Source organism: Opisthorchis viverrini, assembly GCF_000715545.1.
Source record: "Opisthorchis viverrini unplaced genomic scaffold opera_v5_332, whole genome shotgun sequence".
Taxonomy (NCBI): Eukaryota; Metazoa; Platyhelminthes; class Trematoda; order Opisthorchiida; family Opisthorchiidae; genus Opisthorchis; species Opisthorchis viverrini.
In genome coordinates this window covers 458,729-482,469 of record NW_008751985.1, presented here as the reverse complement: position 1 = coordinate 482,469, position 23,741 = coordinate 458,729, and the positions used below count along the sequence as shown (strand labels likewise).

Here is a 23,741-nt window from a genome sequence, read left to right as displayed (position 1 = left end):
TTAAAATGGAACTCAATTTAAACATCAAAGGAGGAAAGATCCTTTCAGGTCTATAAACTGGAGTTTGTTACAACCAATAAACCCGGTGACACAACCAAAAAGAACGAAGCAATGCGGCTTACGAAGTTAACTTCATGAAATAATCTCCTTAAAAAGACTTCGAGAAGCAGAAACAATCCCGTTCGTGCTTAAGATCCACTTGAAAGTCGGAGGGATAGATAAATGGAAAATAGATAATATCGATCATAACTGAGAGGCAATTGTTAGGAGAGTCGTTAATGTTTGTGAAATTTTCAAATCAACATATGTTACGGATGACTATTGTTGTGTTCACTGGGCCTGATAATTTGGTTGCAAACATTTCGACGCCAACCAAGCTGACATCAGTGCATGAACCTGTAGGCGTTGAACAATATTTTGTTTGTGCCTATACGTTTTGCTTAACCAGAAGACGTGACTTGTGATTACGACTGGCCGTTGGGATGCTCGGCCCCACTTGTTGAATCGTTGGCCAACTCCCTAAACCGGTCGGCGTTTGGATGAGTTGCGAATCTGACTTCTCCCAGATGACCATTTACCTGCGGGTTTCACGATTACCATTGTTATCAACTGATCCGTCCGTCTGATGGTCGGTTTCCCTCGAGTCGTCCGACGAAGCTGATATGTTGCTTCTATACCGAGTAGTTCAAAACAACGGATGGGAACCTGCGAAATTTCTCCAAGTAAAGCATGAAGATAAGGAGACTCAGAGATGAACAAACGGCTCGTCCCACAGTACACCGAAAACGCAGCTGCATTAACAGCACGATCAGTGCAATCACAAGCAATCGATAAACGGAGGAAGTTGACTTCAAAACCTAAGCTGAAGATGGATAAGAATGCCGGGAGAAATTCTGCTTAATAATATACTGTGAAAAGAAGAGGAAAACTTTCTACATGGATGAAGGAACAGAATACAGCAATCAGAGGGCACAATAACCCATGGTTTCAATAGACACAAAAACTAAGGACGCAAATTCAATTTAGAAACTTAGAGGATCTGACAGACAGAAACACAAGCAAGGGAATTCATAGAGGAATGATACTAGAAGAGCTCAACCAACCGGCACATAAGAATTGACCAAACCTACGTACCACTAGAAGCAGAAGATCAGCAAATTAATCGAACAACACAAACGGGGCTCACGATGAGAAGGACAACTCAGATCACAATCGTGGGACCCATAGGTCAAGGGTTACTTGCGGTGAGTCGGAGGGGTCGGACTCAGAGATCATCCGGATGTTAACTGATTAGGGAGCTAGCCAACCGTCTAATAAATGGAGCCGAGTACCTAAACGAACAATCGCAACCGCAGTTCACCCTCTCTTGGGTCAAAAAGCACAAGTTCATCGCTCAACGCCTACAAACCGACGCATCGCTTACTGCACAGTTACTCCGGTTGGTGACGAAATGTTGGTAACCAAACTTCACAGCTCAGTGGGCACAACAGCTAATATATATGTGACAATAATCCGCCAACAGATGACAGTCGGTGGGCTCGAGTGCCTGATTGCTTCCCGGGTAGAGAGACTTAGAAGGGAACATTCAGACTGCCTTTTCAAAACAATTTTCACTTATAACCTGCATCCAACAAAACAAGATGGCTGTTCAGTGTCTGCCATTGAAAGAATTTATTTCGCAGAGGGGCTCGGTGCATCCTCATTCATTTTAAGTAGTAGCAAATGGTTGGAGAAAGCTTCAAACAGATGCGGAAGTAATCGTTTCATGGATGCGGCAAAAATTGAACAAGTTTGTTAGTGGGCTACGCTTTGCCTTTGACGCAAAAAGATTCACCGTATCGAGTGAGTAAGCTGAGGGAGAGAGTAGAGTTTGAATACCGACAGAACCAATCAGAGATATTTAGTTAGCACTAAATCAGTGTTGAGAGTAGGCTGAAAGTCTGTGTCAGCTAATATGGGTAATCGTTTCAAGTGTCGCCCGAAAAGTCCCGTGTTTGTGCGTTGCGACAATCTGGTTAGGGAGTGGGATAAATTAAATGGGTTTTAGCGAGCTCCGCAACTCAGGTTCAAGCAACTTCTGTTGACTTCTCTTAATCGGTACCGCACACTGCGACGTAGTAGCTCCTCAAGCTCTCCTCTACTCCATTCACTATAATACTTTGCAATTCCAACTCCTCGGCCACTGAAGGCTGTGGTGCGAGTCCTTCTTCTCACCGAAACTTCCACGCTTTTCCACACCGATCTTGTTTCCAGCATATAGTGGGAGCCTTGCTATTGTCGGATCCTTAATCAGCACCCGATGTTCATCTACGTTTCACCTTCACCTACGCTCAACAATTCTGGTGTGTAGTTACCCAGCCGTTCTTTCATTACCTATATTGCGTGCTACTGGTTGGTGAAGTTATTCCGTGGATAGCTTCCTTAACGGACTATGAATTGGCGAAATGATAGTAGCACATTTGCCCCAGGATGGTCTGATGGATAATTTAAAACTACACGTTTCTGACAAACGGTGGTTTTTAGTTTCCTATTACTGTCGCGCGTCATACAGGCCAGCAAGTGTCATGAGTTCGAAGTGGATTCAATGTGTTGAGATACTGGTAGTACTGGTGTACCGTCTCATATTTGATGACAGCGAACAAGCCTACCTACCCGAATCCAGCTAAAATACATATTCAAAGTCTTCCATACAGATGCTAACCAAAGCAAAACAGCTCGCCTTTGGGAGTAAACGAGAGTTAAAGCACCGGCCGAGATTCATGCGTATTTTTATGCGTACAATTACCTCATCCACGGAAAATTGCGACCGCTATTTTAATGTCGCCAGCCAGTACAAACCACTTTCCTACTTATACAGCGTCACCTCACGTATGCATCGAGTTAATATCAAAACTAATTCGCGCTCTAAACGTGGAACGTAATAGTGCAGTTTTACTTCGTACTTTGAATTTATTTCGTTGATTCTCGTCAGACACGTACCGCAGGCTTCAATAATAAATAGAAATGGAACGAAAAGTCACCATGGCAAAGGCTCAATCAGCAGTCCACCTCTGTATTACCAATAAAACCAAACCCTTCTGCTAACACAGATGGGTTCCGTTTGCGAACAGCAGCAAATTCAGCGATTTCCAAAACTGTTGTTTGCCGTGTTGAACATCAAATGTTGTCGTTAGGTAGATGCGATACCTGTTCTTAATCAAATGACGAGCAGCTGAGAGGGTCGGTGGTATGGGGTGTGATCCTGTTAGGTATGAGCGTTCTATCGGTGCACCTTTTCGCGTTTGTTTGTGCTCTCAACGACTCGTGTGCTGTTTAGGTAGTTGGCAGGACAATACCTGCATTTCACCAGGTTCGTGCCGACGCGACAGAGGTGCCGCCGAGGCGAACAAACCTGCATTGATGACACAATTCAAACAGAACTCAGTTCTTTTAGACAATCTCGGTTCACGCGCTAATCCCGAGGTATGCACTAAGAAACCCAGTGTAAAGACACTCCAGCTGGAGTACGGTATCGCTGTTTTCAAACTTGACATTTGCATTAATCTACCGATCACCGAGATAATATAACGTCGTCCGAAAAAAACGTGATGCAAAGGACTTGTACCGTAGCCAGGCCAGTTTCTGTTCAAAAGACAAACTGCGCTCCAGAACCACAAGTCAAAGTTCCGTAAACACCGTTTGCCAAATCCAGCATCATCAGTCGAGTCACGTCCATCTGGCTAGGCAAACCAGAGCGGCTACCACGTTTGAGGGTTGGGAGCACGTATCATGGAGAATACGGAGACAACTCAACTAATCGGATGCACTGATACAGCACCGAAGTCAGAGAGGGTCACACTCGTCATCTGACAGAACAAACATCTTATCCACCAAACGGCTGTCGTGTCAAACACAGCAAACATCAGAGTTGCTGAGGTCAGTGCTACTCGTAAACAGAAGCCGAATCCGTGTAAGCAGAAACAGCTTTCCGTTTTGCTGACATTACCGTGATAAACTAGTAAGCACGTCTTTTACGTGGAATTTTTATAAGTAGATTTATTTGTCAATGAAGTCTGCAGTAGGCACCTGATGAGAAACAACAAAACAAATCCGGAATATCGAGCAGAACTGCGGTGTTGTATTACACCTTCAAGTTCGTTAAGGGAAAAGACCTCTTTGCAACCCGCAATACCTCTGATCCAAGGGAAAACCAGCTACTTTTGGTGAATTCATACAAATTCCTAATGTACATGAGTGACTTTGTATTAGGATGCCTCCAAGGAATTTTGTGGTTAAGTCCGGATCTCCAACACCTATAAACCATAATTATTGTCCTAATGTTAACTGAACCGTATGGCTGTTAACCTGTCGGTGAAGTATGACTTACAGCTGGTCGCAGTCTTATTAGTCTTTCGTAAATTTAATGCCCTGCGCTCTGTCAACGCAATATACGAAGTTCCTAGTTGTTGAGACTTCGGGATCGCGACCAAGATAAGGGAAAACTTTGAAACTCAGATTCGACAACGGAATTCGTTGTTCTGATTGTATAAATTTTTTAACAACCAGCATTCCCGCACTTATTAGTCTGTTATATAAATTTGCTTCACTGCAATGATTAGTTCATAACCATCAGTGATATAGGAGTAATGCCAGGATCGGAACATCTATTGATGCATACGGGGTGTTCCTTTTCAACTTTTTACGTGCTTGACTAACTTTCTACCAACTGAGACCACTCTACACGGACGCAATTAAACGGATAGGATAATCTTCACCACCTACGGTCTACCTTGATACTGAAAGCTAAAGATGCTCGATATTAAGAGGAATATATTACATTCACTCAAAACTGAGCTGGTTTTGGTTCTCGTGTACTATTGACTGCATCTACAGCCGGTCGTAAACACAGCAGTACTGGACTCGGCCCAATTATTTGGTCTTTCGGACCTATTCAACATCTATCACCAGTAACACGGTTCCACCTTGATCAATCGTATCCCTCCAGTTGTTGGAGGAATGCATACGGAGAGCAACTAATTTGCCCTTAATTAAGTTATTGTGGAGTAACCAAACAACACAGTAGTCTGATGTACGCAACCTCTGATACCTACTAATGTATCCTTTGACGATAGAATTGAGGCAAATTAACATCATTGATGCATGTACTGACTTCAACCGATACACTTCCATCGAATTTCATGCAATAACCGTTGTACATGAAATTTTTCACGAACTCATGGGGATGATGGGCATATTCATAGCTACATGACGATGTGCTTTGTGGGTACAAAGCGCGCGTCAAAGGGGGGTATAACCATGGTTAATTTACTAAATGACATGTTTTGTTTTCGTCTCAAAAGACCTGGACGACACCGCCGGCACACTACAACTCGACAAGGTTCTCACTAGCGAAGATTTAAACACCGGGATTTTCGAGACCCTCCGGGACAAAGATATCGGATATAATGGCCGCATCATGTTCGAAAACTTTCGGGACACCCATCTGTAAGCAAACGTAGTCAAAAGAATTGATCGATGGGCGGAATTGAACGTGTAGGAACCATGAGACCATGGATCATCTGCACATGTGATCAATGCAAACTCTAACACCTTGAAAAATCGCGTGTCGCCCAATAGTTAAGGTATCATGCGTCGCCAAGGAATGACGTAGAGCCAGTGAGGGCGGAACCAGAATTCAGACTGGCACTTATGGTCACCACATTCATTGACAGCAGAGATTCTGAATACGTGGGCTTACCGGTTGTCCGAGAATGTCGGTGGTAAACAGATGAACGCGAATAAATTGGGATGGCACTGAGTGAACTATTCACCATCGTGCTCGAACAGAACGAAGGGAAGGTACTGGGAGCCACAATCTCAGTGACGCCTGAGTAGGATGTGTACTCAAGTACTCCTAAATTTGGAAGAAGCTCCGTATTCAGAGTGATTTGTTTCCCAAAGTATTCTACCCGACGTTTCTCTTAGTTGGATATCAGTGAGCCACATGTAGAGGCATTTTTGAATTGCACTTACAAATGTCATTAAGCTACTCTTCTCAATAGAAGAGATCATTATTTCATTTGCTGTCCGGTGACGACTTCTTATAGAAAAGCCATAGGAATCGACTGAATTTCCCTCGTGCTTTACCATACTTGACATGTGAGTAATAGGAATATTTTACAGTTAACATTTAATGGTTTCATACAGCACACCCGGCTAAGTGTGTGTTTACTGAAAAAAAAGAAATAGTAAACATCAGGTTTATCTTTATTAGGAGACACAAGTAACGCACACCTTTCGAATCCAGAGGGCAACTCTCTAGGTTTCCTGAGAAGAGTTGAGCAAGGTACACTGAAGGCACGGGTATCTAAGCTAGCGATGTTAACTTGTGGAACAGATCACCCGAGGAGGAGAAGGGCGACCACATCAGGTCAAGTGATATGAGTCTGCATATGTCTTGAACTGACACTTAACCTCTGGCACTCCTTACTGATATGAAAGAGAAAGACGGTGTCAAGTAAAAAAAACCGAATGGAAGCCGTCCCCCCCACTCACTTGTTCGTGGCTTAAGTCCGGATACGGCTCGGAAGCGTAGGTGAACAATTCCCACAGAAATACGCCAAATGACCAAACGTCTGTGTCCACCTGGAACAAGCCTTCCAGTATTGACTCAAGGGGGAGCCACTTGACCGGTAAAAACACGCCCTGAACGGCAACGTAATCGACCCCAGGCTGTACTGGGCGGCACATGGAGAAGTCGGCAAGTTTGACGATCATCTTGTTTCCTACCAAAAAGCTTCGAGTGGCGACATCTCTACGGAAGACAAAAATGTGGCTATTAACCGGGACCAACAACAAATTCCGTACAAATACATAGCAAACTTCAACAAAGTAGGCTTTTGGATGCATACGAAAAAGAAATCGTTCAGCTGTAGCGCCCATTCGGTGCCCAGCTGCCATGCCACCCGAAGGAAGCACGAGGGCTGGGATACTGTCAGGTTGCCCAAACCTAGACAGGGGAAATCGAGGGACAGTGGTCGGGTTCGAACCACGGACCTTCCGGTCAGTAAATTCGCGCTCTAACCACTTGAGCCATCTCGCCCCGGATGCATACGAGGACAAAAATTAACTGTTTGTATTGTGTTCAAACACTGTGGGGAAACTAGCTTTGTCGAGTATTCTCCAAGGTAAATAAATGACTGGCGATGGTAACCAAAAATGAAGCAACAGCTAACAGAAATAGAATGAAGAGAGAGGTTAGTCGCAGCCATGAAAAACACGGCATAAAATATGCCATGAAGGAAGAAGACAAACCTGTGAACATAGTAATTATCACTCAGGTAGACCATTGCGTCGCAGGCATCCAAAGCCATTTCCAAAAGGTTCAGGGATGTCAGTTTAATTGGAGGAAGCCAAGTCTGTTTATGCATGGCACGCAGATCTGCTGAAGTTGGGCGAGTCATCTCACCCCGATTATGAGTACGAGAGATGACCTCACCATTCATAGCACTCAAAAGAGTCGGGGTCATGTGTTGTGGAAATATCCGACTGTCACCGTTGGACTGTTCGTAGTGTTTAAGAAAAGTGGTCAAATCTCCAAAAGGCATATATTCCAGGAGCAACGAAAGCGGTTTCAAAGGAAGACAAACACCTAGAAATAAAAACAGAACACAAAATAATTGGCTGAAGGACACTCGTCCGCAATATCAATATGGGTTGCACGGTAGCAACCAGTAGGAGAGTTAGAGCCGCAAAGTAAACAGTAACCAGAATGTTGCCCAGCAATAAATCCACCGATTGTTTACCAGACCCCTCGAAACGATGAAGGAAGACAAACACCTAGAAATAAAAACAGAACACAAAATAATTGGCTGAAGGACACTCGTCCGCAATATCAATATGGGTTGCACGGTAGCAACCAGTAGGAGAGTTAGAGCCGCAAAGTAAACAGTAACCAGAATGTTGCCCAGCAATAAATCCACCGATTGTTTACCAGACCCCTCTGAAACGATGACTTCCCAATCGGTCCCAAACATTTTCCAATTGATTCAGAACGGATATACTTTTTTAACCCAAATGCTTCTGATAAAAGCCAAGCTTTTAGGTACGCAAATACAATGCCCTAAAATAAGTGGAGAGGAAAAATGTAGTCAAAATGTCTGTAGCCCTATAAATAATGAGATTCCGGATTTCTATGTGAAAATGTTTTTCAGCATGGCCTTGATTGGTTTTGGAAACCCTCATAAACATCCATTCTGTCAAGGGGATCGTGTAATGAATGCCAACTCGCAGTAGCTCAGTGATCCAGACGTGGGCTTACTGACCAAGGGGTTGCGGTATGAACCGGATGCCGTCATCTCGACTACTACCGTCTAGGCTTGGGCAGCATAGCACTACCTCAGCGCTCGTGCATCCACGGGGTGGCATGGCTGCTGAGAATTGAAAGAATGAACGAATATTCAGCTGCTTTCACAAAAGTTATTCATCCTGGAAGCATAGTGGACTGTTCTGTTAGCATCAGTTTGAATTTCCAATCACTGGTCCCATGTACGAATTAATTATAAGCGTAACGATCATTCGACAACAGGACAAAAAGTGGTAAAAAGTGAAGCGTTGAAAACGAATCAAGTCAAATTGCAGATAATTGGGGGAATAGAAGAATATGTCCGTTTTTGTAGACCGATCACACGAACGTCCCAAACATCAACTTGGCGAACTTTTAGCTTCTCACACGTTTAGGCTTTATGTGATAGTCACGACACGCAGTCAGATCTTTGATACTTCTGAACAGTATCATGGCCCGTCCAGAAGGACGGACTTCGAATGGGCGTGACCAAACCAGTATAATTGGAGCAGTTCTAACAAAAAGTAACGCAGATAATAAGCGTTTAGTTGCAACCCAGTTTCGGTGTATAGCTGGCATTCTAGATGAAGGGAGCACGAGGAGTGAGGTACCATCAAGTTTTCTAAGCCTATATAGGAGCAACCGAAGTACCCGGTTTGAGTACGAACCACGGACCTCCAGGTTTACGCCTCAACCACTGAGGTACCTAGAGCAGTGGTACAGCTGTTCATCAGCTATCCATTAGGAGCCGAATTAAACACTAATTCACCAGTGGAAATACGGTGTTTCCACAATAGCCACACCACTCTCGTTTGAACGGCCGTGTTCTGTTCTGGCGTATTTACGCCACGGAACACGGCCGTTCAAACGAGAGTGGTGTGGCTATGAGCAAACATACCTATCCCGCAAAACCCCAAAATGTTTCCACAATACTTATGCATTCCTTCATAAATATTACTGATCAGAGATGAATCGTTGTCTTCAAAAATTTCGGAAAATTGATTGGATCTGAGAGGCACACAACACTAGCCACATTGTGGCATCACAACGTGAATGTTTTTGTCTATATGGTGTGAAATCCGAATCGTTGGGAACAAGATGTATTATAGGGGAGGTAATCTAGTGGATAAACCCAACCAAACACGAGGCGGTCTCACGAACCACTTCATAGATAGTAGTGAACATCATTTTTCTCAATATGACACTACTATTAAGGTTGAGCATCAACCCTTTGAATAATTCTATTTGAGGAAAATGCGTCGACGTACTGAACGCCGCTCGAATGAAACATGAAGCTGTCTGGGTGCAGCATATTCACTTGAACAATATCAGAATTGAAAGACCCAACTGAGTGTCCAGTTAAAACCACCTTAAACAAACAAGACATGTTCCTGGAATACGTTAGTTAACGAGCAACTACAGTGAAACACGACAAATAAACTCGTACACGACTGCTAAGGAACAGGTCGACGAAGCGTTCATATGGATATACTAAAGAATTACACGTAAAAAGACAGTCATTCCCTTAACCACGCATTCTGTGTTCAAAGGATACATCGGTATGTGAAAAAGTGTCACACATCCCTTTTCCCACAAGGCACTTATGCATTTCGTTAATTACAGAGAGGAATGTGTGGAAACTGAAACAGCTGTTGTGCGAATTTGAAGTGTTGCAGATAAATCGTGTGATAAAAAGCGTACCCAAACATGCAATGTATTCCACCACGACCACTAAGAAATCCTGGTAATTACATTGAAAAATCTATGCAAATCAAAGGCAACTGTTGGATCGATTTAAAGTTTTGCATATATGTCACCTGATAACTAGAAAGAAATCTGGATTTTTGCAGACTGCTGATTCTGAAAGATCGTACATCGTATGTGGTCACAGTAGATTTGATCCGCACAATCTAGGCCAATACTAATCTCCAATCCTGAATTCAGGGTTCTGGTTTGATTGATCGTACTTATTCGTACTCAATTTTAAACCTAGTGCAGCATTATTTGCTACGATACCTCCAAAGACTGAATCCCCAGGACATTAATTTGTGCTAGACACTCAAGATTGCTCGGTACGATTCGAAACATGGAGCACGGAGCGAGTAAATCTTCTCGATGAGAGGTGGCGCTGACAGAAGCACTTTCTCTTCATTCCATATCACGCCAATAAGTTTATTTGGATGGGTCATCAGGGATTTTTCGCCTCCTTTGAACGGGGCTGGATACAGACCGTCCAGTTCTCTTGCATTCATTTATCGTTTCACTGGCCGTTGTTTTTCTAGGGCCAGTTGACTGTGTCAGTCGACATAGGGTACGGCTGCTTCCGGTAGAAAAAGCCTTCTGCATCTCCCAGCTTTCGATGTCCACCGGAGCTCTGTCTTTCCTTAGGCTTTTCGCTATTTGACGTTTGAGTGATTTGCGTAAGCTATCGTACTCGTTGCCTGTTGGTACGGACTTCCCGACATTAGTCATAACTAGCAATCTTGACGAAATTCACTGGTCATTTGAATGTATCGGGGAATTTAGACAGACATCAGGGAACGCCGCTAGCATATATTCCTACATATTTTGCAATCCTTCATCCACACGTTTACCACCGATAACGGTGGATACTACTGATGAGGGACGCGAGTAATATGTTTTCTCGTAACTCCAATTCACGTCTATTGAAAAGTGAGATTTATTGCAGAATTTGTGGAATTGCATTGTAGCATTCGTTTACATTTGCGCGATAGTCAATGAATATCTAGGAAAGCTCAGGAAGACGCGTTCAAGAAGACGGATATTCAGCTTTTATAAAGAAGATGGATGTTGGAGTTGTGCTTCCCTGTCCAAGTCTGAAACTGTTCAGTTGGTGTTTTCTAATAAATAACTCCACAATGAACGCCTTCTTCCTGTCACCAGTACAGAATTAGTTTGCTGTGGAGAGTTGTTGGGCCATCGGTAGTTCCATGAAGATGGTGGCCTGGCATGCTTGTTGCTGACTTGCAAGAGCCTGAGGGAAAACGAACTATCAGGCGTGCACGCATTATGTTATGATCGGAATCAAGTGGTATGCCTCGGAAGGAACGGCGGTCTTGAATTGTGGCCCTCCAGCGGTGGGTGACGGTCACGTGATCTAACTAGACCCACGGTTGATTTGCAGTTCGTGGCCACTAGGTTACGCGATGTGAACGTTTATGCTGAAAGTTCGGACTGGCGAGAAATTGGAAGAGTCGCTCTCCGTTGTCTGTGCAACAAGCATCCAATCCGAATCGACCGCCCAGATGCGATTCCATGTAGCTCAGACGACCGTCTTGGGAATTATTATCGCCCGCAAGGATCACAATTTCAGTGCTTCGTTGCTCGATGACTGAGGCCGGATAGCCCCCGATAGAAAGTAACCTTCTCAGGGTCGGAACTACAGTCCGTTGGAAGGTGAGCCGATACTACAAACAAGCACCGTTTTTCAGTTCGAGAGGCATTGAGCTTGACTGAGCTGGACAACCGGACGGCGCGAAGACGACTGTTCAGTGGGATCCAATCAAGCAAACCGTGTTCAGTTCTAGGGATGAGTGCAACTTCCGTGGCATGTACTCCACCAGTCATCGCTCCCGGATCACCGGTCACGCGAAGGGAGAACTGTTAAAGAGCTGAGTTCGTCCTTGACGTTCTGAGATGCATAACCACGCGTGGGTGTTGTATGCGTGCTTCGGAAACAGCATGCATCAATTTTAGGCAGTATAAGTTCCCGATGAGCATTGTTTGTTTGCCGATTCGACATAGAATATACACGTTAAAAGCTCTTAAATAGAAAGGATCTCGTGGATTTAGAAGGGTATTCTTTTGTTTGTTGTTACCAGGCAGCAAGGAGCATAGGGCCCTTCGATCAGATAATTGAGTCAAGTGGCCCAGTGACGTTTGCTTGTGTGCTGGGAAGGGGTTGGGTAGGGACATCAGTGGACACAAAACTATGCAGGTAAACGACAATTCCTGTTTGCCCAGGTCGAGGAAGGGGGTATCCCACCTTGAAACTTTGACTCGAAAGTCTGACCCACAAGGCAGTGGAAGGATGCATGGTTTTGTTCGGGGACCATGCCCCTAGTCTCTGACTCAAAAAGGCCTTCGGCCACGAAGGATTGCCGACAGTCCTTGTACTTGACATTGGGCCGCATTACACGGATGACTGGTTGAGTAGCATTCGATGCAAACACCTTTATAATGCTCCCCAATAACCCTTCTCCTACGGAGAACACCAGTAACTTCGGCTCATACATGTTTTAATTTACTTCTGACTCGGAATGTTTAGCTACTGCACCCCATTGGCAAGAAAACAGCATCCAACCATGCCTTTGCGGTGGACTGGAGCGCACTAAGGGTCTCCATATATCGAAGGTGAGCTGATGTGTACAGCCTTACAGTCCTAGTAGATGAGGAGAGGTACCAAGTGACAGGAGTGCTGTAGAAAGTTAGTACGCTTCACGTCAGAGGCGTTTTTCACGAAAAACCTCAGCAGTCCTGAAGGTAGGTGGGATTTCAGGGTGGAAATCTGAAGACGTCACACTAGAATCAATGAGCTCGTTGGCGAAAAACGAAAATTGACACTCAACTGGCAGACGGAAACTAGAAGGGATCGAGTCGAGTTGCGTGCCTAGCAGCCATACCACCAGAAGGAAGCACGAGGGCTGGGATAGTGCCAGTTTGCCCAAGCCTAGACAGGAATCGAACCACGGACCTTCAAGTCAGTGAATTTGCTCTCGAACCACTGAGCCATCTCGTCCCCCCCCCCTAGAAAGATTCCAATAATGATAAACGTTCTTTTTTTAAAAAAAAATGTTTGTTTTTACAGTTCATCCAATGCAAGAGTGGCGGGAGAAAGTGGTAAGAGGACATTTAAGTGAACTAATGTGTGAGTGACACCGAGTTAAGAAGTTTCAGTGAGTAACATATACATGTCTCGGAAATTGGACCAAAACGATCCGTAACTAAATCAATCTGACAGCTCAAAGTACACTGTCACCCACTCTGGAAGCACAACTACAAGTGGTTATCTCTGACAGGGAACTGACAAAAGACGTATTTGATCGAAAGCTGTTTACTCTGTATGATATGCCTATCAATGATAGGCAAGCAACGGCAGGCAGCAGCAGAGCTAGGCACCTGGTTGCGGGCCGAATAGGCGATGCAACCCACCATTTGGTCATTTCTGAGGAAGATCTTGACGGGCTGGTGGCTCTTCAGCCTCCAGATCCGACACAAACTTCAAAGTAATAGATATACATGGTCCATTCTGAGCACTGGGGATCAGTTTTGCCAGATTGGATGAGATATGACAACAGCGCACAGAGAAATTACAAAATGATTCCAACAAAGAGCCCAAAGGTCTAATGAGAAACAGAACATCGACAGAGCAAATGAAACGCGCGAATGAAAAACAACTCACCTAAAAGCTGGATTATATTTTTATGTGAAAGTTCAATAAGGACTTCGGCTTCTCGTAGGAAGTTTGCCTCGGTCTCTAGACTTGCGTCGTTTGCTAGCATCTTGATAACAACCAACGGGTTTTGCGCGAACTCCTCGGATGTAGAATCTTGAAAGTGGAAGACAGACACGGAGTATCACGCTAAAAACACAAAGTTCGCTTGGACACTATATACGTGGCTGCAGCAAGTTGGAACAACGTCGGGTAGTCGTATAGTTGAGCCAAGGTGGAAAGATTTTCATGTAAATCTGTACTACAGGGCTTTAACTGATTGACTGGGTCAACTCAAGTAGTTCTCATAGAGAGCATCCTCTGTATGAGAATCTACTCAGTTTTGGAGCAACGACATAAGGTAGGAAGGAAAAGAATAAACAAATGCAACCGAGATAATAACCCAACAAGATCACTGTCGCCGAAATTATTCATTTTGGCGATCTGCAGTTCGGGAGTGGCAGGGCTATGGAATGAGAAAGATGGCCTAAGTGGGAGAACCCTATCAACTGTATGAGTGGTAAGCAATTTTTAAATGATTCCTCTTGTGATTAGTATTTCTGGTAAAACGTTTCTATGCAATCCTGGTAATGGTTGCGGGTCTACGGTGCTCAGATGCTGATAATTATACATTTTCTGCATGTAAAGACTATGCCTTTGAGAGCGGATATCACGTCGGCCCCATAGAAGGTCCACAAAGCATTCGGTTGTTTTAGGATCGACTTACCATTTTCGGAACCATCTCAGAAGCTACGAAGAAAATGACTACACCAAAGGACCGCACTTATCTAAAGGTTTCTCACTCTGAGGCCATTGAAGGAGGCCATCCGACGAAGCGCAACGGAACTGCGACTCAAGGCATACGTATGCTGTCCGAATTGATCGAAGCCAGTATCCGCCAGTTCACTTGGACACCAATACATCTTAGGCTGTGAGAGAAGAATTGAACATTGTGCCGAAAAACATCTACTCAAGCCTTGGACTCAAACAGTCATACGATTCACGCAAACCGCGTGATATATGGATGGTCCAAAGCTTGGGTTCGGCAAGTCAGGGTACCACAAACGAGGAGTGAAGCTGGGTTCGCGGGTCCAAAGCTCCAGAGCTATGGTGCAAAACTAAGAACCGATTGAGTGGGAAGTAGACATTGAACAGGCTTGTGCGCTTTCATTTAATAACACTGATCCTATCGTGATGTGGGTATACCTGCTGAGTCAATGACAAGGACTAGGCTGTTTTTTTAACTTTAAGTACACTGACTGACCGTCTAATGTAATGCCAGTTATCTGTACATTAGTATAAATGTACTGGGAAAATTTGTTGCCTGTGAACTTCCAAGTACTGTAAGTGTGTTTGCATGCTACTCCTAACCCTCAAAGCACGCTCATGAAGATAGATTTATTGAAGAGGGAACCGACAACAAATAATACTGGCTACCTGCAGATCCCTGGTCAGCATTATTCCTGTCAGAGGCCACACCAAGCCCCAGTTGCTCTGCAGAAGTCACACTCAGCAAGCGATGTCGGCGAACCAGAGTGTGTAAGTTTGGTGCATTCGCCAGGATAATCCAGCCAAAAGCCCGTTTGGCTAAGCGCTGGAGTTCGATCAGTTTGTTTCGAGGATAGCATACTTGTTTCAACCTGACCACCAAAATAAGAAGAGTAACACTTACGGATAAGTAGCCCAAAGGAAGCCTTCATCGAAGATCACTCAGAAGGGATGCAAAAACCGGAGAAAGTATGGAGATCCTCAAAGTAGTTTGCGCCAAATCAGATCAGTCGCTCCGGGTTAAAGGAAATAAAGTTCACTCGGTCGGTGACATCAGCTGGCATGCCCCATATTGTAAGAGTTAAAATATCTCGTTGCGAAACTGCAACAATTATTATTTTGCAGGCGAACGGATTATTATTGTGAACTAAGACTAACAGCTTGAAATATCGAGTGTATGCTTTTTTCCAGGGTCAAAGTTATGAACACTGTTGTTTGGCTGAAACAATTTCACCAATCACACAAGCAAGAAGTGCGCAGTTCTAGGCCACCATTCACAACATTCTGCGGTACTGTGTGAACAGAAAAAACAGCACCTACCGCTTCTATGTGGAACGACGGCAGTTCATATCAAAAGTGTGGTCTCATTGGGTTAGCAAAAAAACACAAAACCCTTAAACAAATCAAACCAGTGGGAACTTAACCATCAAGATATGATATAATGGTTTCATGAAACGGGCCACTCAGAACAGAACGGTTAATGCTGAGGGGATGGTCCGCACGGTGGGGCATCTTCGTCATGGCCGAAAAAGTCTAAGAATAAAGGTCGCCTCATATCGTACAAATAAGTCAACTAGTTATCTAGAGAAAAGTGCCTGCGGATGAGATCAGGTTCGTGAGTAGATTGCTATCCGGTGACCCCTTTCAGGAACGTCTGGTTCGAACGCAAAATGTGTAGTAAGGACTGGTAGGATTCACCTACTGGACTGTTCCCAGAGTCAAGGGCTCAGTGGTCCTAGAAGAACGTTCACCCTTAGTGTCTAGCCACCATGCCACCAGGAGGAAGCACGAGGGCTTTTATACTGGTAGGCTGTCAAAGCCCAGACAGGAGTCGAAATGTAGGGGTTGGGTTTGAACCATATATCTTCCGGTCAGAAAGTTCGCGCCTCAACCACTAACTTATCTCTCGAGCCACCATGAAAAAGTGTGATGGCCGTCGGAGAGAGTGAGTCCTATCCAGTCTACGACAATCAGAGCCACCCTATCTAGCATTTCAGCGTACTTATTCTGTTGGGAGTGCAATGTGAAGGAAACAGCAAGTCAAACTTGCCATCGTAGTGTAACATCAATAAATTACGTCTCCTTGAGGTCGAAACTGTGGGCATTAAGAACAGAAGGGCTCACTTTGGGTGCAACAAGTGTGTCATGGAGGCCATGTTGAAAAGTTTCTCCAGCGTCACATTCCATCCTAGGTCGGCAGGACCAGAAGTAATTGCACGCAGAGAGGATTCTGTCAGTGAACATCCGGGGTCCTGTCCACCGCAAGTGAGCGGAATAAGCTCAGCACTTGTGCACAATTGTGACTGGTTCGAGCGAGGATCGGAAGCCCAACCGGCTGCCTCCACTGCGGGGAGCCCAGTCTGGCATGCGTTACACAAATTACACGAAAGCTGTTCGACTGTACCACAGTTGATACAGGGACCCTGCGATAAAGTGGTCGTCCCAGATTGCTTACGAGATGAGCTCGTTGCGTTGGCGACATAGGCCACCGATTTATGCAGCTGTAAACCTAGAGTATTTTCCTCGAACTCATCATCTTCTCCGTTTTGAAGTGGGACACCCAAGCGGCGAATCCTCGAACAAGCTTTTGCGCTGTCGGTGTGATTGTTGGTCTTCCAGTCGTTATGACGTTTGATGGTTAATATTCGCCTGAAAAGTGGACACCATCCATGACCCGGTTTGTGGGATTTGAAACGACCGTCTAATGTGGACGGCCTGGGGGAACTGCATGGGCGTATGGTTTGCTCACCAGAAGGACTAACGACAACCACAGCAGGGTGAGGTTCAGGTTTTCTTTTACATGTTAAACAATCGACAGTCACATACCAACAACCTAGTATGCACTGAAACGGACCGCTTAGATGGCGTAATTTACGGCGTCGTTTGATCCACAGCAGCCTGTGCTGCACGTACATCTGCTCAGAGAGGCTATCGGAAATCCGGTGACACATACGGGGCGGTTTGTCAGCTGTTGTTTCCGTATCTACTTGTGACTTGCCCTTTCCTGAATCGAAATCCGTAAACTCCAAAGCAGAAAGACATAGGCTCGAGCTCGACAGCGAACGGATGCCACAACGATTTGTACGCCACACGACATAGACGATCAAGATGAAGCAGAACAAACACGTGACGAGGACACATGCAACAATCACCTGAAAATAAAAACGAGACAGTGAACAGTTTTCAACAACAAGTGACAACTAATGGTCGTGAGAATTAAAATGAATAAAGTTCATATCAGGAGAATGTCTTCGCGGCACTGGAACTTTGCTTCAGCCATACACATCATTAGCGTCACATGTTTCAACGAGTGTAGTCAATTGCGTAGATCGTTAAAGCGGGAAACTAGTAAGCCCTAGTTTGACTGCTGGTCGAAACGAGTAAAATTTAGCACTACGAAAATGTTGCAGGTTCGGATGCAATAAATCAAGTAGTCTGTGCTACAGAATAAGTCCCAGTTAGAGAACAGGTTATGAATATCGACGGGATGACAGTATGACGCGCCTTAGCAGCAAAACTATTTGCGCGAACCCATGGCTGGAGAAAATGAGTGACAGTATAACGAGAATGTCCCACACGTTGTCCTGACAAGCCCTGAATATACTTCCGAAAGTGAATGATATTTCTTGAAAATACGCGGCTAAGGGTAGTAGAGTTGCTCTGCGTCACGGTTGTTCTGCGCATCGCCATAGATCCTTTCACCGGAACCGATCTATTGTTAGCTTTTCAATCCCCAGGCTCCTGGTTGAGACCGAGCTGCAATCGTCTTCCAAAGTATTATATATTTATATACATATTCATTGCACAGTAAGCTGAACCCTCCTTCCATTTAATGGAACTTTTTCAGCAGATGCAGATTCAGTCAATTAAAACTGATCCCAATTTTTCAGTGCATTATTATTTAGGACGCAAAGGGGCGGTGTGACCAAATTGTGTCTAGGTTGAAGTGCTCAAATCATACAACATCTGACAATACATTCAACTGAATTTGACTGAAAGCTGCTATGTGAGACATAAGCGCTTTGAAAGTTCTTCGGCGTGATTGATCCATGGCAGCTTGCTGGCTGAATACCTGAGTAAGTCATGTAGACAGTCCAGGAGGCAGGAGTGATTCTCGGTCCAACTATTTGTGGACCATCCTAGACGATCAAGACTACTGGTGAATTGTCAGGTTCCCCACAAGGATCGATGACTAGCAAGTACTCCATTCATCAGTAGATAGTCGATTGTCATAAGCTGGTTTGACGGGAAATAACATCCAAAATCGAAGTGTTCAGTTATACACAAACTGATCGACTAACAGTCATGTACATAAACACCGTATGCCAGGTATTAGTAAAGATGAGCGTGCGCGTAGCTGGGCTTTCAAAAATCTGACCACATTCTCACTGCAGTTTTCGCTCATGCTCTCACGTGATTGGAACCAAAGGCTAAGGAAACGCACCCATCAGATGCATAATATCAATAAAGATGCATTCATGAGGGGCACAGAACATAGTTCCAACCATCAGTACACAAGTAGCAGGTCACGCAGGTCTGACCCTAATTTGGCATTCCGCTCCAGGTAACCGCTGAGACCACAAGCCAATGTGATGACCGCATGCATGTTCAAACAGGCTCAAGGTTAGCGAGATGCGGTGTCCTATCGGACTTGTGATTAGGTTGAAAAACATGTCTACTGCCCATGGTCCGGTGCGAGCACAGGTCGATACCGCGGTGAGTGCTTTTCCAAGTAATCTTATATCAACCTTTCTGCAAGGCGTTTATGGAGGTATCGCACGTATGCCAACAGTGGAGAGCAATTTTTTGTTACTCACAAGAGTGACAGATAAAAAGGGAGGGTTTACAGTTAGAGATCAAGCAATGAATGAGGGACACCAGCCTTTAAAACATTAAACAATTAATTATAAAACAGGTAGAACAGTAGGTTGGCGGAAACTTGGAGATTGCACCTGCCTGAGTCGGCCAAAAAAGGATGTGAGCTCTGTGTCTTCCGAAAATTTGAGTACAGTGTCCCATCAAAAAAAAATGCTTTATTACGTTATAGTGTGATTAGTGCATAACCGCTTAGCATCATTAAGAGTCCTGAAATTTCGAAGATTATAAGAAATTATAGAAAAGAAGTAACAAAGACCAGAATCTTTGGAGAAGGGGAGGAGAGAAGAAGCTGTCTTCAGATAAGGTTTTTGGAAACTCTTCGAGCCACCTACTGGTTTTACTCTTCTTGAAGATCATTAGGTAGGCGGAGTTCTCGTCAATCTTATGATCTACTGCAACAGCTGGCGAAACACACTCATTTGCATACTGTACTCTTTAACAAAAACGTTGTTCGCAAATGAGTATTGTTCATCAACTGCAAACAACTCGGCAAACAATTCAGGTAGAATATAAGGTTGACGAACAACCGAGGTCTGTGCCTACTCGATGAACCCAAAAAAAGGCGAAACCGGTATTGGGTTGAACAAGGAAGCCGAGAAACAAAGAGGGGGGAAGTAGCTATCGTGTAACTCTTGAACTGCTGTTAGTTATTATCGGTTAATTCTGTCACAGATGAAAGTCTTCCCTGCTAGCTTCACACTAGGAAGCCAGAGGTACCACGAAGACTTCTGAGGATAATCCATCACCCACCGTACCACTTAGTATCCTGTGAATGCACAGAAGCACGTGAAACATTGCATCGACGTAAGACTATGGACCCTGCGTAGAAATCATTAATTCTGTCGAGGGTCTTAGTTCCATCGAGAAAAATAAGTCTGTTAGAAAATCAGAAGAATAAATGCTAATTAAACACTAGATTCCCACCTGTATTTGAGTTGCGCTGAGTAATGCAGTGGCAACGGCATCTGGGGCTACGGTCACTGTATTGAGCGGACCAGAGGCATTTGTTGGTGAGCACTGCGGTATGCCAGTACAAAGTGCCACTCTCCAAGTTGGAGTGACATCCTTAGATGTGCTTCCATTCGGTGACAATAAAGTGAGGCAGAATGGATATGGAGCCAAACCGGCTGGGTTGCGGCAAACCGACGCCGACCTGGCTTCGTCGTCCAAATTCGAAGGAAATGATTGTGGCGTAAGTGCGAATAAACCAGGCCACGTCGAAATTTGCCCGTTGTCGGACACAGAAGGTTGACCAACAACAGCATCCCAAGCAAGGCACGCCGAATTCGTAGCAGTCCCTCGGTAGTTAAGTCCGCTACCAGCAATGCATTGTTCTGAAGAAATGGTCCAAGCAGCAAAATATGTAGAGCATAAATACAGTGGAGTGTTCGTATTGCAACAGACGAGATTAAAACTGATAACTCCGAAAATACATTGAACTTGTTTAAAAACGCAATGTCGAATGATTTCTTCTAAACGAAGCAGAGAATTTGTGGTTTTACCATTCCCCGGGATAAATTTGACAACGTGACTAGAATTCAAAGCCTCACACCAATGGGGACAGTCGCTGTCGTAATTTGCCGTTGCTGAACAAATTACTACAAAACCAAGAGACAGTGGAATGTTCTAAAAATGTTATCGTTCTTACCGACGACCATACATTGGTGGTCGATATTGCCATACAACCACCAGAAAAGAAAGCCATAGTAAAGAAAAAAGAGAAACTGCAAACCTAGTGGGAAAAGCCCCATATCCTTAGGGGTGATTAAATAAACGAGTGTGAGCATGACGTTGGAGCAAAGCTCTATTAGCAGGATTGACCTAGTATCCTCCGCGAACCTTTCTCGAAAGAAGCCAGAGCTAGGTAAACCGGGTGAAAAATGGCAGCATGCTCACCGATAGAGCCAGCTACGTGTCATGTAGTGTATGGTTCCCAAACAGAAGTACATGGACCCAGACTAAAAAGGCGTGAAAGTCTCAGCACCCAGCTTGACTGAAGTTACTTTCGTTCAGCGCAACCAGGTGATAGACTGCATTGTTCGAGTCTTTCGCCAACATGAGTTGGAGAGAAAAGGGCATCTTCTTTGGGGGAGTGCGTGGGCCAGCGTATCACGTTTCCAAACTATCTTATGATGATAAATGTTATTTGCACCAGAGATTCCGCTTCGTTAACAAGCGCCCGCTTACGCATGACTTCGTTGTGAACATGGTGCAGCCATTTCACTTCTGTTCTACGAAGCCACCGGCGATCAAACATTCAAAGGCCTCTGAGGTCTTCAGTTGGGAAGGGCCAAGTTGGGCAACCATATGGTAACACTTTTCTTATAGTTACATTGTATACAGTACACATGAGCTTCAGTGAAAATAGTTTTTGATATCACAAATGATACAAGTTGGCACATGTTGTTCACGCTTTGCTCACACGTACAGTACATTACAATCGCGGGTTATGGAGCCACCAGGATACGGAAATCGATCAACAATGTCACGCTCCGCAATATGAAGCTAAAAAAAGAGGATAAGGTAATCAGAAATCCTGAAGGAAGATTCTGCATCTTGAAGGTGAAGAATTAGAGATTTCCGTTGAATTTTCTTGGTTATGAGAGGCCATGCCTCAGACGAAGAGCAAGCAGGTTCAGAAGACCTTACTTGTACGGAACTTTCACCAAACAGATGTGTTGTTGGACCTTGGTTGTGAGACCGAGGAAACTAGAATGTACGGAGATTTACGGAAGGATGTATTGACCAAACCTATCCTACGTACAAAATTACTGAAAAATTATCCACTTAGCACTTCATCCTAGTTTTCCTGAACTAAGGCTCGAAGATGCAATTTGTCACTCATCAGACATCTTCCTTGAATCATTAAAAGACCAAGGCTATCTCCATTTCATGAGCAATAAAAACGACTGCACTTATTTCCAAAAGTAAGATGTTTCAGCATAATAATGAGAAACCCCAAACTCTGCTAAGCTTTTTGGTGGAGGGTTGACAATAACCTCAAGGTGATGGATCACAGTGAACGTAACCGAAGCCGTATTCGAACACCATTTTGATTTCAAGAGTTGCACACAAGTTAGCGAGTAGAAGTATTGCACTTCAACGAAGCCAGTTCCTATACAGAGCGATAGCGTCCCGGAATGAATTGCAGTTGGGTCACAAATAAGTGTGCTCAATCGCTTTTGATCAAGTGGTCATCATTAAGCGTTAACACAGTCAAGATTTACACACTGGGCATCAGGTGCCCGTCATATAGCGTGAAAGTCACTGGTGAGAACACTCAAGGTCGCGCATAAAAATGCACTTACGTAGATGACCAAAAACCGTCGGCAAACACAGGTCACCGATTGTGCCCTTAGTAATCCCAGTACAGTATCAGTCTTATTGGATTGAAAAAAGGACACACTCCGATATGAAATGAACATCCAATCGTAAACCAAAAGTCAGTACCAAATTTGAAGGCATGTAGGGCTGGGATAACAACAAAAGAGCCTTCCTTATCACCATACTTCTGCTTGTTCTCATTCCACAGAGGCATTCCAATCCTAGACAACACTCACAACTATCACCGCAACTCGACGGACCCGAATGCAATCAGTTCTGGCTTGATATGACGTTGAAGCCGGTGCTCCCAACTTCTAGAAAAGACAAAGTATACCAGAAGACGGGGACTTTTCTGAGTCCGCTTGCAACCAGCTTGTGACGAGCTCATCCAGCACCATTCTTGATCCAACATGACTCCAGCATATACATCAAAACCTCCAACTGACGACAGTTTCCACGGCCGTCTAGTCACTATGATCACATCAGGTGTTCCTAACTCTCGTATAAGCAGGCTATACCAGAGCTGGATACCGCGGACAAACGCCCGAGGAAAAACAAGCGTTCAAGGAAACACAAGGTATCCATTCAAAGGAAACGAAGTGATCAGCCCTAGAAAGTCATAAATATAATTCTGTTGTGTAATCTATCGTCCCCAAGTTGCTATCACTTCTTCCTTGTTAACGTGTGTACCTTAGGCCCGAATTGGAAGGCTGATATCTCGAACAATAGTGCGAAATGCAGGATTACCAACCGCGTCGCGTAGTACTCGGCACTGTGTAAATTGCAGCTTTCCCATACGCACTCGGTTGTATCAGGATACCGAGTCTCTTACGTTGTCTGCCGTTATTCATGTAGCTTATTGGGGTGCCTTTCGGTACACAGCAACGAACAGACTGCTTGATATAATTATCCAGTCTTTTGAGGGTGTTACGGTGGCTTTGCTCGAACACAAGAATGCGCCAGCCTCGCTATTGGATAGTTCCCTGTGAACTCCAT

General features: G+C 44.5%; 1 protein-coding gene across 1 annotated transcript in view; it reads right to left on the bottom strand.

The window, feature by feature from the left end:
* T265_10045 (hypothetical protein) overlaps positions 1-23,741 on the bottom strand; it is a gene marked incomplete at both ends in the record, with an annotated part of 56,613 nt that overhangs the window by 1,223 nt on the left and 31,649 nt on the right. The window contains 6 exons of the mRNA XM_009176299.1: positions 6,535-6,793; positions 7,294-7,630; positions 13,746-13,892; positions 15,213-15,415; positions 16,668-17,695; positions 20,346-20,755. Of these exons, the coding sequence (XP_009174563.1) occupies positions 6,535-6,793; positions 7,294-7,630; positions 13,746-13,892; positions 15,213-15,415; positions 16,668-17,695; positions 20,346-20,755 (2,384 nt within the window). The remainder of the gene's footprint in view (positions 1-6,534; positions 6,794-7,293; positions 7,631-13,745; positions 13,893-15,212; positions 15,416-16,667; positions 17,696-20,345; positions 20,756-23,741) is intronic.